Here is a 14,670-nt window from a genome sequence, read left to right as displayed (position 1 = left end):
TATAAAATTGGTTATCAACATGATACGAGGATGTTTTTTTTATATCTCGATAACTCTATATGTATACATAACAGCCCAATTCTAATAGTAACATGGAATGGTGAATTTAAAGAAAAAAAAACTAGTGACCAAAAAAAATCAAAAAAAAAAAAATAGGGAGAGAGAGTGAAAGTGTGAAACACCATACGAGTCCATGGTCAATTCTATCTTGGTCCACGGTGTTTCAACTGCGAAACAATGATCTCTCACGGGGGCCCTCAATCGTCAATTCACGTAAGCCATGTCTTAAAAGAGTGTTAATCATGTCGTTTTTAAGTAAACACTTCAAGCAGAAGTCAAAGTGAAGGAGGACATGGCACCAAATCGTGAACGCAATTTATTTGATTAATAAATGAGAAGAGAATGATGTCCCGCCGTACAAGTTATTAAAGGTAAACAGAAACGACCATTGAATTTATTTTTGTGGAACAGAAGCTAGGAACAAAACTCGGATTTGTTCCGAATTCTATATTAAGTTAAAAGAATACTAAAACGCAATTAATTAGGCGTATGGAATTTAATGAGCTGGTGGAAAATGGTATGGCAAGCTTAAAAGTAGATTTCCTCTTCTCCAACTTGAGCATGAAAGTACCCTGAGCACGAAAGTAGATGGGGGTGTTTGAGAAAAGGTGGTGTTTTGTTTTTTTAAATTTTTTTTTAAATTTAGAAATGTATTAAAATAATCTGAAAATACTAAAAAAATTAATTTAAAACAAATAAATTTTTTAATTTTTTTAAAATATTTTTAAAATACAAAAATAAACAGAATTTAACCCGTTACAAACTGTTTGTAAGAAATAAATAGAAGAGAACAGAATTACAGGCAAATATGAAACTGCAAGAAATGGGAGTGTGTTTGCAATCTTCATCCACAGCGAGCAGGACTAGAACCAGAAGCAACCATTAAGAATCCGAGTTCTTTTTTGATCATGATAAATGTATTGCAGACAGCCTAGCCGGGCCCAGATTCGCCACTTAGACAGGGTTGTTGAACTGATGTGAGATCATATTCACGCCAATAAGGGCAACTCATGGCTAATGTAAAAGGTAAAGCAGTTGAATTGACAAACTAGATGGTAAAGTGTAGAAACTGGTGCAGATACCACCATCAGAGGACGATCTTTTAACCTGCAGACAAAGTCTCCAAACACCGCATTTCACCTGCTTTCAGCATGACAAAATGGAAAACTGTCCCATGCTGCTACATCTACATCAAAGACGAATTTCCTTTTGGTGTTATCAAATATAATTGATTCTTTACTCACAGAAAAAAATCTTCTCAGCTTGCATCCAAAAGTTTCAGGCAACCAAACCCTGCAGAGATTTGGAACTCGAATTTGGCAGGGTTTTTGAACTAACGTGTGATAATGTTCACAACAACAAGAGCAACCACAAAGCAATGTGAGAGCATAGTAGAATTGACGAATGCATATACTGGAGCAGATGCCGCCTCAAAAAAGTAAAAAATTGTCATCTTTCAACCTCACACAAACCCTCCAAAACGCACAACTTGCCACCTTCTAGCAGTGAACAGATGGGGAATCTGTCTGATGTTGCTACACCTACATCAGAGATGATTTTCTTTCTTGTGTAACCAAATATAAAGGATTGTTCACTCTCAGAAACAAATATCAGATCCTAAAGAGTCATGATCATCTAACACAACTGTACATTTGATCAGTTGCATATATAGAACAATTTCACAGCGAATTCAACGTCTGATCCTGATGCTAAAACCACTGATTAGCTAAGAGCAAGTAAGGAGACCATATCAGAAGGGTTAAAAAAAGGGTCATCTAACTTCATCCTTTCGACACACAGAAGTTGAAATCATAGATATAAGATGATAATAGTATGGCCAAAGGAGTTAATCTAACTTCTAGGATAGAATATTTAAAGCAAACGCAGCAGATCAACAATAAAATTTACGAAAGAACGTCAAAATCATGAATTTAGACAAAAACTACTTTAATACCCAACATCAAATTGTAGCAAAATCAAAATGAAACCAAAGGAGTAAAGCTTACAAAAAATGAAAGAGTCAAGTGGAGTTTCTTCGAAGTAAGAGAAATAAGAGACCGCAGCTTTACAACAGCAGAGGTTTTATCAGGAGGACATTTCGAGAGAGAGACCTTCAAATATTGGAGAGCCTCGTCAAGTTTCCCAGCAGCCAAGGCTGCAAAGCCTGCCATGTAAGTCCCATCTGCCATTTTAGCATCATATTGAGGATTTGCACCCGAATCGGAGCTCATGTTAGTCTTTACTATGTGGGTTGAGGTTGGTGATGGCGAGTCGAGAAGGGCTGTGGCACGGCTGTACTCCAATTCATTAATAGCAGTCTCGATTTCAGACATGAGAGTTTCTGGGTTTGATGAGGCCACGTTTCTCACTCCCTCAAACACGCTCCAGTGAGTGTTCCCTTCATCAGAACCCATCTATCTTCCGCTAAGCAACCATAGATGATGTTCGTCCTGTCTCTGTTTTGGTTTGAAATGTTTGCTTCCCCTGTTCCGATCGCAATAGGAGGGGAGGCTTCTTGGTTCCATTTCACTGCTCTTACAGGTATCGAGAGGATACATGTTAGTAAGCAGCAAGGCAGCAGCTTTTAGACTTGAAATTTGTAAAAATAAAATAAAGTGAATATAAATAACAAAGCGAGTGTTTCAACTAATTGGATTGGATTTTTATCTGCATCATCTCTGTATGTAATAATAAATATAAGAAGTACAATGAGATTGTACAACTATTATCGAACTGTAAGCTTGTCATAATCAGAAAAAACCTAAACTGTCTTTGATTTGGGCAAATGAGTATTAACTAAGTAAGTGCATGCTCTAACACCCCTCTGTAAATTCATGGGTGATTGGCAAACCATGAGTTTGAACCTTAGAAATTGAAACTGAGTTGCAGGCTGCCCTTTGGTAAAACGATGAACCCAACTAACCCTACCTGACTAGAACATCTTTATTAACTACCTTCTCTCTAACAACATGATAGTCAATTTTGACATGTTTGATTTGAGCATGGAAGCTAGCATCTGAAGCTGAAGCTAGTGCTCTAATGTTATCACACTAGATAGTATGGGGCAATGAAAGTTAAGTTCGGAACTCTTTCATTAACATTCCAATCTAGAATGCCTCTATCGTAGCTAAAACCATGTTTCGGTACTCCGCTTATGTGCTTGAACCCAAGACAACTCCTTGTTTCTTGGCACACCATGATATTAAATTCATGCCTTGAAAAATATTGAATCCATAGGTGCTTCTTTGGTTATCAGGATTTCTGGCCTGATGCGAGTCATAGAAAATAATTAAGGTGGCAGTACAAGGTGCATAAAATAGGTCATAGCCAATTATACCTTTCAAATAGCAAAGGACTCTCTTGATTGCCATCCATTGAGTCTCGTGAATTATGCATAAATTAACATAGCTGATTTACTGCATAGAAAATATCATTCTTGAAGTTGTAGGACAGACCGAAGGTTTAACACTTACCATTTTGGTGATGTAAAGGAGATTAGAGATATATTTAGCATGTCTTAGATGAAGACCCTAACTATTTCTTTGTGCTTCAATACCAAGAAAGCAACTCAGCTGTCCAAGATCTTTGAGATGAAATGTTGTCTTCAGGTTCCTGATGAAAGAATGAATGGCAGAAGGATTGGAAACAATAACAATGATATCATCTACGTAGATCAACAGAGAATTTTTTAAAGTGTTAGTACAGAATATAAACAAAGAATAATCAATTTTGGACTCCTTAAAACCAAGCTCCAATAATTGTTAACATAGCCTACAAAACAAAACCAAGTTCTTGGAGCTTGTTTGTGGTCATAGATAGATTTATGAAGATGGCATACTAGATAAGGTTGACCCTCATCAATAAATCCTTGAAGTTGTTTTATATAAACTTTTTTATCTAGGATATCACGTAAAAATACATTTGAAACCTCTAATTATCTGATATGTCAATGGAATGTTACTGTAATTTATAAAACCAATCTAACTATAGATAGTTTAACTACTAGAGGGAGAGTGTCAAAGTAGTTGATTTTATATATATATTTTTTTTTATAAAAACCTTTTGCAACAAACTAGCTTTCTGTCATTCAATTTATTATTAGGGTGTCTTTTAATCTTGAATACCTGTTTATTCCTTACAGTATGTTTACCATTTGGCTTTAGATAAAGAGACCGCGTCCTGTTCTCTATCAAAACATTTAATTCACGTCCCATAGTTTTTCTACACTCAAGTTTGGCCATTGCTTGAGATGCTTTTTGGCACTAGTTTCAAAAATATTTTTAAAAAAATTTAATTTTTTTTTTTTGAATTAATATGTTTTTGATATTTTCAAATCATTTTGATATGCTAATTTTAAAAATAATTTTAAAAAAATAAAATAATATTATTAGCATACTTTTCTAAATAAAAAATACTTTAAAAAATAACAGCAATTACATTCTTAAACACACTCTAAATGTAGTAAGTTAGCTCGGATTCTGAAAATATACTAGTAAACTAATGGAAAGGATGATGAGTGGTACAAAATATTTTAAAACCAGGATATTCTTTAGGTTTTAAACTTCATGTTTTAGAGCATGTTATGATAACTCTATCAGGTTGTGAGAGTTGAGGACTTTGTGGAGATGTAATGCGAGGACGTGTTTGATGGAGAAATGAATTTGTCTCTACGCAGGAGTTTGAAGGATTCTCAGGAATGACAATATCATAGTCAAGAGAGAAAGGTAAAGAATATTATTTTGGTAAACGTGCTCAAAGAAATACTGTATTTTTTAATTTTTTCTGTAATTAATTAACGGGGGCCGATCCAGCTTTCGGCTCACCCTGACAATTTGACCCTCTTTGAGCATTGGCTCGTTGTTGTCTTACGAGAGTAGCGAGGACTGCTAATTTTATTGAACTTCTTTCCCTAAATTACACCTTCAAAGATCACAACCGTTAAATTTATGAAACCACCTGCAATGAACGAGATTGCTTGTTCATCATGACTTGAGGATTTGCGGCTACTTATGTGGGTTGCTCTCTAATATTAGTATTAGAGCTGTTTAAACCTTGTAATTAAACTGATAATTATTACTTTGCCACCAAGCTATTTTTAAGCATAAATCTGTAGAAAATGACAAAATTTTACAGGGAGCCCGAGAAGAAGATTGGGATGGAAAAAGGAATTGCTGCCATGGAAACCCAAAATCCCCATTGCCACCCTTTGTTGTCTTTCGGCAAACTCATAAAGCATGCCTTGGTTTCTTCCACCATATCTTTTGCTGAAATCTTCCTTAACTCGCTCCAAAAACGCAATTGGGATTTGTCTGCCAGCAGATTCAACGGCAACAACCCGGAAAAACAAATAATTAGCAGGTTAGAGACATGTATTCAAAGAAGTTAGGGTGTTAATTAATCAGAGACAAATAAAAAAAATTAGGGTTGTTGTGAATACTAATTCACATTAGATCAATTTGGGAGAGCAAAACTTTGGAACTCTTTCCTTAAAGAGACCTTGTAAAAGCCTTTTTCTGACTTGGTATCGGTATTCATCAACTGTGTGTTTAAGCTGGTCACTACGACTTTCATTAAAAAAACAACAAATTAAAACAACAATTACCATATATAAATATTTTACTTTCATTTTTATAATCTAGTACTTATAAGCGCTATTTTGAATAGAATATAATTAGGGTTATCTGAGCAGTAACCCAATAAAAATCAATTTGGTTTTTTTTTGGGTTTTGAAAAATATAATAATATTTGGGTTAAAAAAGTCCAATGAGAAGGGGACAAGATCCCAACAGCTCAAGGTATAAATTGTTTTTTCTTCAACAACAAACATCACGAAAACTAAGAAATCGAATAAAAAAACCTATGATTGATTTAGAGTTGTCTTGAAAGACAACATTGTAGAGGAGAGGTGTTGTTTCACATGTCAGAAACAAAGTAGGTGGTATGTTGCATGTTGTTTTAGCAAGCTTCTCATATATTATTTTTCAAGGGTAGTAGCGTTATTCTATATAACAAAAACTATCAAATATAATTTGAAAATAAAAATAAAAAACCAATAACAAGAACTAAAATGAAACATTTCGAAATAAAATAAAAATAAATATTTAATCAATACAAACTATCAAATATAAAAAAATAAAATAAAAGAAATGTGAAGTCTATAAATTTGATTACGTTGACTAGATTTTAAAAATCTTGACCTATCACTAAATTTTAAAAATCTTGACCTATCACTCAATACATGTTTTTTAGATTTTTTTTAACTTAATATCATTTATAATACTCATATTATATTATCTAACTTTGATGGTTAAATCAGGTCGGGTAATACTAATATCATAAAAGAACCAGTTTTTTGAACACCCCTTCGCAAATTTCCGTAGTCCAAAGAACAAACTCTTAATTCCCATGAAGGAATTCAATAGCATGCGATGGTTACAAATTTGCATACCATTTCAACAAATTAATTTTTCATCCCATTTACAAGCAACCGAACCAATCTTCTCAGGCTAAACCATAAAGAAAGTTCTTGATGTCTAACTGTAAAGGAGGCTGCCTAGCCTGGGCACCAGATACCAGATTAATATCATGAGCGCCAGGACTTCCGCACCCCGTGTTAAAAAAATGCTTCAGGCAACTAAAGGAGGGATCACACTACTCGCCCGTTCTCTCTTTCCACAAAAAAAAAAAAACAAATGAAATGAAGTCAATATTCACCACATCTGGGATGCAAGGAGTGCCTAATCGAAGGTACAGCAGAGGCAGCTTCACATCTTCTAAAAATTGCCACAAGACGATAAAGACCGAAGCTCAAGCAATTTAACATCAAACTATTTGGGATGTTACTTTCAATCATGCACTAACAACACCAGAAACCCAGGGAACAATCAATGGCGCATTTGGGTGGGAATCTCTATATGATTCAGAATACCTATCCTTGAAATTCAGTTTGGGCTTTTCTGCCTGCAATTTGACGAGATAAAATGTCATAATTAGATTGGTTAAAGTATTGAAGAATTTTAGCTCATAATGAAACATTAAACCAATTCTTACATATTTTAGCCAGCACTCTTGATTTTTATGTTGATAGATATCCGGTGAATAGCACCCTGTCTCTGATGGGCAGTAGACCCATGTGTTGCATTTCTTTTCACCAGGCTTTGCATATTTTGCCTGATCTAGGCAAGCTTGACAGCAGTCAGCTGCACTTTCCTTATGGTGGGTAAGGCCCCATCTAACAGCAGCACCATCATAATCAGTATGAAGCTCAGCATGGCATTCAGGTGGAAGAGGCCTGCCAGGTAGAACTTCTTCCTCTGTAAAAAATAAGTAATAATTAAACAAGCATGTATAAATTTTCTTCATCAGTAAATGCTTAGATACTGGCAACATGAAGAATAAAATTTTACCAACAGAAACCTCAATTTAATTACCAGGCTCTTCTTCACCCTCAGGCTTATCATCGTGTTCCTGGTGAATTACTTCAGCAGGTACCCAAAGGCCAATATTTTCTGACAGCACAGCCCAATCAGACTCTAAGGCTCTTACTAGGATACCTAAGAATATTCAGTAACACACGTGAGTAGCAGGGTATGGGAAACGAGGATTTAAAGTGCTTCCTACACACACAAATATAATTGGTCCTTGAGGCCATTACATCAGAGATTTAAATGACACCAAACCAAACCCTTCCAGGGAACAGAAGCATACCAGCTTCCTCTTTCAGAATAGATGAAGTCAGCCCCTCTGTTTCACGGGCCAACATTTTGAGCTCTTGCAGTTTTTCTTTCCGCCAGTTTTCAACAGCATCTGTTTACAAAAGAAGAGAAGAACAAAGTTAAGTGGCAAGATACCAGCACAGATGAGGTCAAAAGTCATGGCTCTTATGTTACATGTCCTATATATATATCCATCCACATTGCTTGGATAGTTGGATGACCCTATTGTCAGCAAGCAAGCAATAAATTTCTGGAAATCATTGTTTAATGTTGCTAAAAATAGTGAAATGTCAAGAATGAGACTGGAAATACGATTAAAAAGAAGCACTAATCAAATCCTGATACAACCAGGACTGGGTGGTTATCAGCTAAGTAAATTATAACTGAACAGAAAAATGATGTCAGTCCAAAATCATCCTAACAGTGCACACTTGAACTCCATGAGGCAGGAAGTCACCATTTCAAGTAGAGATGTGTTCATGAATGACAAAATTGTCAAAACATCCAAAGAATCCTTGGATAATTCTACAACGAAGCGCATGAATATGGCAGAGACTAAGAAATAGAAGAAGAAAAAATTTACAGCTTTCAGAAATGACAAATGGCTGAAGTTTTCCATGCCAAAGATACCCTCAATCAAATAATATCAGTCAACACATTGTAAATTCCACACAGTAGCTTCTGAAAATTCTTCTTTCTTTAATCCAACTTCCAAGCTAACCATGGAGCTAATAAAATACAAAGAGATGTATAACAGACTAAGCCCACAAATATCATTCAGCACCATTACAGATTCCTTCCTTCTCTATATGGAACCATGGGGCATGATGTCCAAGGTTTCAACAAGAACCTTATGAACAAGATTCAAAGCATAACATCAGCCTAAAGCACCAGAATTTCAATGCATTATATTTTTTTAATTGAAAAAAATTAAAAGCAATCAGATGAGCTGTCTAATTTCAAAACAAGCAATACCTATTTGATTATGAAAAATTTACAGCTAGCAAGTAGAATTACAACATTTTTTGACAGAGAATTTACTTTTCTAGTTTGCTATTGACAGCCAATGTGTCCCCATGTAAGAAATTAGGAACAAATTCTGTGAGCATCTGCACTATAGTAGTTTGGGAGTGAAGTAGGAAAACAAAGAGAAGATGTCGGTCATAGAAAAACCTAAAAAAGCCACAGATCTTTAACTTGTCAAGAGGCAGCAGAGGAATAATGCTGCAAATAGAGGTCATGATGTTTGCAGTTGTGAGACGAGACATGGAAAAAATATGGTAGCAAGCAAAAGAGGCCTCGGGCAGGAAAAATGTCAGTGCTGGCATGGTGCTAATGATAGATATGTTGGATTCATGGCATGGAGGTGAGCGTGGTAGAGGCATCAGGTTCTGGTCATTTTAATATTAATACAAAAAGAAAATGGCACTTGTTTCATGAAAGCAAACAAAAGTAGCTGTGACTTTACAAGAGAGACAGCATGGGAGATGTAGCAGAGTTAGGGTTGATATGGGAAAAATAAAAATAAAACTAGCATGTTATAGTTGATGGGGGGGACAGAGTTTAAAGTCGTAACCCACCATGTTTAAGCACTTCATAGAAAAAACAAAACCAGATAAATTGATACATACATACAAACATACATGTGTGTGTATAATGGTGGTAGCAAGCTCCATTGAATTCTATACTCCTTGTACAACAGTAATAGGATCTGCTTGAAATCAAAACCGAGAATGGCAACATATTAAAGAAGAAAAAATACCTCCTCTACTTTGTTTTCCATCATTGTAATACCAATATTGGTTTGGGGGCATAGGCCCGTCGTTAAAAAAACTAATATTCAGTAGATTTGAGCACTCATCTTCTGTTTAGTTAAACAAAATGCAGTCAAGCAGAAGTTGTATGGAAGAGTGAGCAACTACAAAGAAACACCACTCTTGCTGTTCACTAATCCAGCGAGACAGCACAGAAAAATGTTTGCTGGTTCTCCGCATTATACAAAATTAGTTTTCGTTTGATGAATAATACACGTCAAATGCGCTGAGCCTTCAAGACTCGAACAAAGCAAGTGTTCAAACCTATCCTAATTCCATGAATCAATTTCAAATAGTATAGGCAGCTGCAAAACAAAACGACGTGGGATTGAAAGATGAACCTACTTCTCTGCTCACTGATATTCGCATTCGCATTCAAGCTTCTCAATCTCTCCAGAATCTCATCAGTTATTTTATTTTTAACCTCTTTTGGCAATTCAATCACCGTTTCTTCTCTGTTAAACTCTTCCTTAAGTTCCTTCACCTTTCCAAAAACAGAAAACACTGAATTAAACTACCAACATCCAATGAAGGAATCCAGAGCTCAAATCAATCACACAATAACTGAAAAACCCAAAAGGAAATGCTTACAATTTTAACAAGCTCTAAAGGTTCTTTCGCTCTTCGAATCCGAATTGATTCCTCCATTTTCCTAATCTGATCTGGTGTGTACTTTACAACTACAACATAATAATAATAATAATAATAATAATAAAGACAAACGAAAGCTCGAAAATCAACTAAACCGCTTCGATTAAAAAAAGGGACCTAAAAACTTGGAGAGTTAGTTACCTCTGTTAAAATCATTATTGGAGTAGAGATAAAGGGAAGCATATAGAGAGCGAAGAACATAAAGAGCAACAAAAATGTTGATAGAGCAAACAAAGAGAGTGGTTCTCTTGTACGAACATCCCCATTTCACTCCTCTCGCCATTTCCTCCTCCTCCTCATCCCGCCATAATATCCAATTATTCCTCTTTTATTAGATCAACCGATAGATCGCTCTGCAACCAACTCGAGTTTTTTTAATTAAAAAAATGCAGTAATGAGTTCTTTTTGTGCTTTTTTTAATAAAAAAATAAAGACCGTTTTGGAGGGCGCCGATGAGTGGTGTGGATCGGGCTTTGATTATAAGAAATTAATACAAGTGACTATTGTTTTCCTTCTTTTGCATTTTAATGACGGGTTAAGAGCTAGCTTTATAAATGAACTTTGTTTTGCTGACTCTGGAGCCTGGGCTAACGTGCGCCCTCGTGGTTAGGTTAGCGGCTACAAGATAGGAGGATGCATTTGTGTTGATCAATGCGTGCTGTCGCCGTTTAAAATTTAAATATTCTTATCGTATGATTGATTGATGGATGGATTTATGAATTTGGTGTGTTTCGAGGGATGGCAATTGGGTGGGTTTGTTCCTCCGTTGTTTCTCTCTTTTTCATCTTCTTCTTCTTCTTCTTTTAAAAATAAATTGTCAACCATTTTTTTAAACCAGAAAACTTAATCAGTATTGTGTGATACTGTGATATGACAAATAATGATCATTTTATACATTCTACATCAAGTAAGTTATTTTATATTTATTTTTTATAGTAAAATATAATTAAATTTAAGCTTAAATTTAATTATATATATAAGCTTAAACATAATTTTATATACGTGTGTGTGTGTGTTGTCACCATAAATCACTTCGTTTCTTGAAGGTAATTGCTTGGATAACTGAATAATAGCTTGGAAGGATATTGCTAGGGTTATTTTTTATTTATAAATAAAAGGTCATGTATTAATTATTTTTATTATCCATTAGACAACATCCTAAAATAACACCCAAAACACAATTAAGCATAGATGTGTTAAGAATTTTAGCTTTTGTTAATATAAATAGTGATGTGATTATTTAATTATTAAAACTATGATATTATATTAAAAAAAATACTTCTTAACTATTGTGCCAAGAGGTTGCAGGCATTTTCTTTCTGCACTGATCTTGCCACGTACCATTATCGATAACAAATGTTCTCGAAGGACAGAAAATAAAAGTATAAAAAAGAAAAAGAAAATATCAACGTGAACGTTGTCTGTCTCCAGATTTCGCACTTCAAGCATTAAACAAATAAGTCAAACCACTTGCTTTAAAATCTTGAATATCTGATTTTCATGAATTTTAAGAATAAAAAAATATTTAATATAAACTTCTTTAATTAAAAAAACCTATTTAATATAAATATTATTTGTTTTGATAATTTAAATTGGTATCAAATTGGTATCAGTAATATTTTTTTTCTTTGTTCCTTAAATCTGATGATTTTTTTCATTTCTTAACTAGAAATTAAAAACTAATAAAATAAATTTGTATAATAAAATCAAATTAAGAAATATATTTTTTATAAAATTTATTGCATGTTTGTATAATAAAATCAAATTAAGAAATATTAAGATACTCAAATTATATCATTTTAGTAATTTAAAAATTTTAAATTAAAATATATTTTTTATAAAATTTATTGCATGTTATTCATGTTTGATATCTTTTTTATTTTAATTCATTTTCTTTTAATTCTATATTTTTATAAAAAAAAACTTAAAGTATGAGGATAAAGGTATATAGTTTTACAAATTTTATTGCATGTGAATGTAATCCATGTTTGGTTTCTTTTTCATTTCAATTTCTTTTCTTTTAATTCTATATTTTTAAAAAATAAAAAATAGTTAGTTTTTAATAAAAATTAAATAATTAAAAAAATAAATTTTAGTAACCAATTTAAAAAAATATGAAATTTTAAACAATCCATAATAACAGTAAATTAATGTGAAACACATGATTTGTATAGTAACTAGATGTCATTCATACCTGATATTGCGGGCTTATAACATATTTGTACATTGTTGTAGGTTTATAAAAAAAAAAAAAAATTTGTACATTGTTGTAGGTTTATAAAAAAAATAAAATAAAAAATTATTTAGAAAAAAACTATTGTAATTCATAATATTTTTAAGAAAACAGAGCTAAATTATTAACCAGTATAATATTTAAAAAATAAAATTAACAAAATTTTTTTTAAAAAAAATCATAATAAAAAAATCACGTGGAGGAACACTATAGCAATGCACGGTCTTTTAGAAAAAAAACTTCAAAACTAAATTCTTAACTAGCTCAATATAAAAAAAAATATAATTAACAAGAACATGAGGAAAAAAATTATGCAGGGAAATATTATAGTAATTTATAGTGTTTCATGAGGAAATCTACAGTTATAATTCCAAACCAGTGTAATATTAAAAATAATAAAAATAATTTAAAAAATGATAACAAAAAAATCATATGGAGAAACACTATAGCAATTTACAGTGTTTTTTTAAAAAAACTATAAAGATAAATTCTCAGTCAGCTCAATATAAAAAAAAATAGACAAAGATAATTTTAGAAAAAAAATCACAAAAAAACATGTGGGGAGTTTTTCAAAGAAAAAAATTACAAAGTTAAATTCTTAACCAGTTTATATTAAAAAAATAAAATAAACAAAAATAATTTTTTAAAAACATCACAAAAAATGGAAAAAATGATTTATATTAAAAAAATAAAATAAACAAAAACAATTTTTTAAAAACATCACAAAAAATGAAAAAAATAAGGAGAAGAAGAAGACAATTTTGCAAAAAAAAAAAAGAAAAAAAAAACACATGGAGAAAATTAGAGTTGAATTTTCAATTGACTCAGTGTAAAAAAAATAAATTGAAAAAGATAATTTTGAAGAAGAAGACAATTTTGCAAAAAAAAAAAGAAAAAAAAAACATATGGAGAAAATTAGAGTTGAATTCTCAATTGACTCAATGTAAAAAAAAAATGAAAAAGATAATTTTGAAAAACATGTGAAAAAATATTGTAGCAAAATAAAAATCATGTGGGAAGATGTTGTAATAATCCACAGTGTTTTAAAAAAAAACTATGAAGCAAAATTCTTAACAAACTCGATATAAAAAAAATAAAATCGACAAATATCATTTTGAAAAAAGATATGTAGAGGAACATTGTAGTAATCCATGATATTTTAAAGAAAAAAACTATATAACTAAATTTTTACTCAGTTTAATATAAAAAAAATCAATAAAGATAATTTTGATAAAAAAACATATATATAAAAAAGAATAAAAAGAAGAAGAAGAAGAAGACAATATTGGGAAAAAAAGAAAACAAAGAGAAAAAACATGTTAACCCAAAAAAAGGAGAAAAAAAGAAAAAAAAGAAGAAGAAGAAGAAGAAAATATTGGGAAAAAAATAAAACAAAGAGAAAAAACATGTAAAACCCAAAAAAAGGAGAAAAAAAGAAAAAAAATATAAGGAAAAAAAAAAACACAGAGAGAAAGTTAAAGATGAATCCTTAATTAGCTCAATATAAAAAAAATAACAAAAATAATTAAAAAAAATATATAGGGAAACACTATAACAAAACAAAAACCATGTGGAGATATATTGTAACAATCTACAGTATTTTAAAGAAAAAATCACAAAGTAAAATTTTCAACCAGCTCGATATGAAAAAAATAAAATTAACAAAGACCATTTAAAAAATTCATAAAAAAACTATGCAAGAGAATATTATAGTAATTTATAATTTTTTAAACAAAAAACTATATAAATAATTTTTTAATCAATTTAATATTTAAAAAATTAACAAATATAATTTTTTTTAAAAAAGAAGAAGACAATATTGGGAAAAACATAAAAAAACATGTAAAATCCTAAAAAAGAGAAAAAAAAATATGGGAGAAAAACAAAGAAAGACACAAAAAAATAAATAAACAGACAAAATAGCATAAAAAAACATGAAAAAAGTAGAGTTGAATGTTTAACCAACTCAATATTAAAAAAAATTAAAAAAAATAATTTTAAAAAGGAAATATTATAGTAAAACAAAAATAATGTGGAAAAATATTGCAATAATCTATAGTATTTTAAAAAAAAAAACTATGAAGTAAAATTTTTAATCAATTTGATATGAAAAAAATAAAATCAACAAAAATTATTTAAAAAAAATCATAAAAAACCCATGCATGAGAAATCAAGAAAAATTATTTAAAAAAAATCA

The 14,670-nt window shown here is 31.5% G+C and overlaps 1 protein-coding gene across 3 annotated transcripts; it reads right to left on the bottom strand.

Annotated features, from left to right (window-relative positions):
• Nucleotides 1-6,431: 6,431 nt before the first annotated feature.
• LOC105120641 (uncharacterized) lies at nucleotides 6,432-10,783 on the bottom strand. Of its 3 annotated transcripts, none has more exons than XM_011018921.1 (8): nucleotides 10,676-10,783; nucleotides 10,382-10,593; nucleotides 10,181-10,269; nucleotides 9,935-10,073; nucleotides 7,768-7,866; nucleotides 7,491-7,613; nucleotides 7,111-7,373; nucleotides 6,432-7,020 (listed from the first exon to the last, which is right to left on the bottom strand). In XM_011018921.1, exons 2-8 carry the CDS (start codon nucleotides 10,521-10,523, stop codon nucleotides 6,910-6,912), a joined length of 966 nt encoding a protein of 321 aa, XP_011017223.1. In that variant the 5' UTR covers nucleotides 10,524-10,593; nucleotides 10,676-10,783; the 3' UTR covers nucleotides 6,432-6,909. The 3 variants fall into 3 exon arrangements, with proteins under 3 accessions (XP_011017223.1, XP_011017224.1, XP_011017222.1); XM_011018922.1 differs by having other exon boundaries at nucleotides 10,382-10,473; nucleotides 10,636-10,723; XM_011018920.1 differs by having other exon boundaries at nucleotides 10,382-10,778.
• Nucleotides 10,784-14,670: the final 3,887 nt, after the last annotated feature.

Source organism: Populus euphratica, unplaced genomic scaffold, assembly GCF_000495115.2.
Source record: "Populus euphratica unplaced genomic scaffold, PopEup_1.0 scaffold6.1, whole genome shotgun sequence".
Lineage (NCBI taxonomy): Eukaryota > Viridiplantae > Streptophyta > Magnoliopsida > Malpighiales > Salicaceae > Populus > Populus euphratica.
The sequence above is the reverse complement of the archived record's forward strand: the minus strand, read 5'-3'. Positions and strand labels throughout refer to the sequence as shown.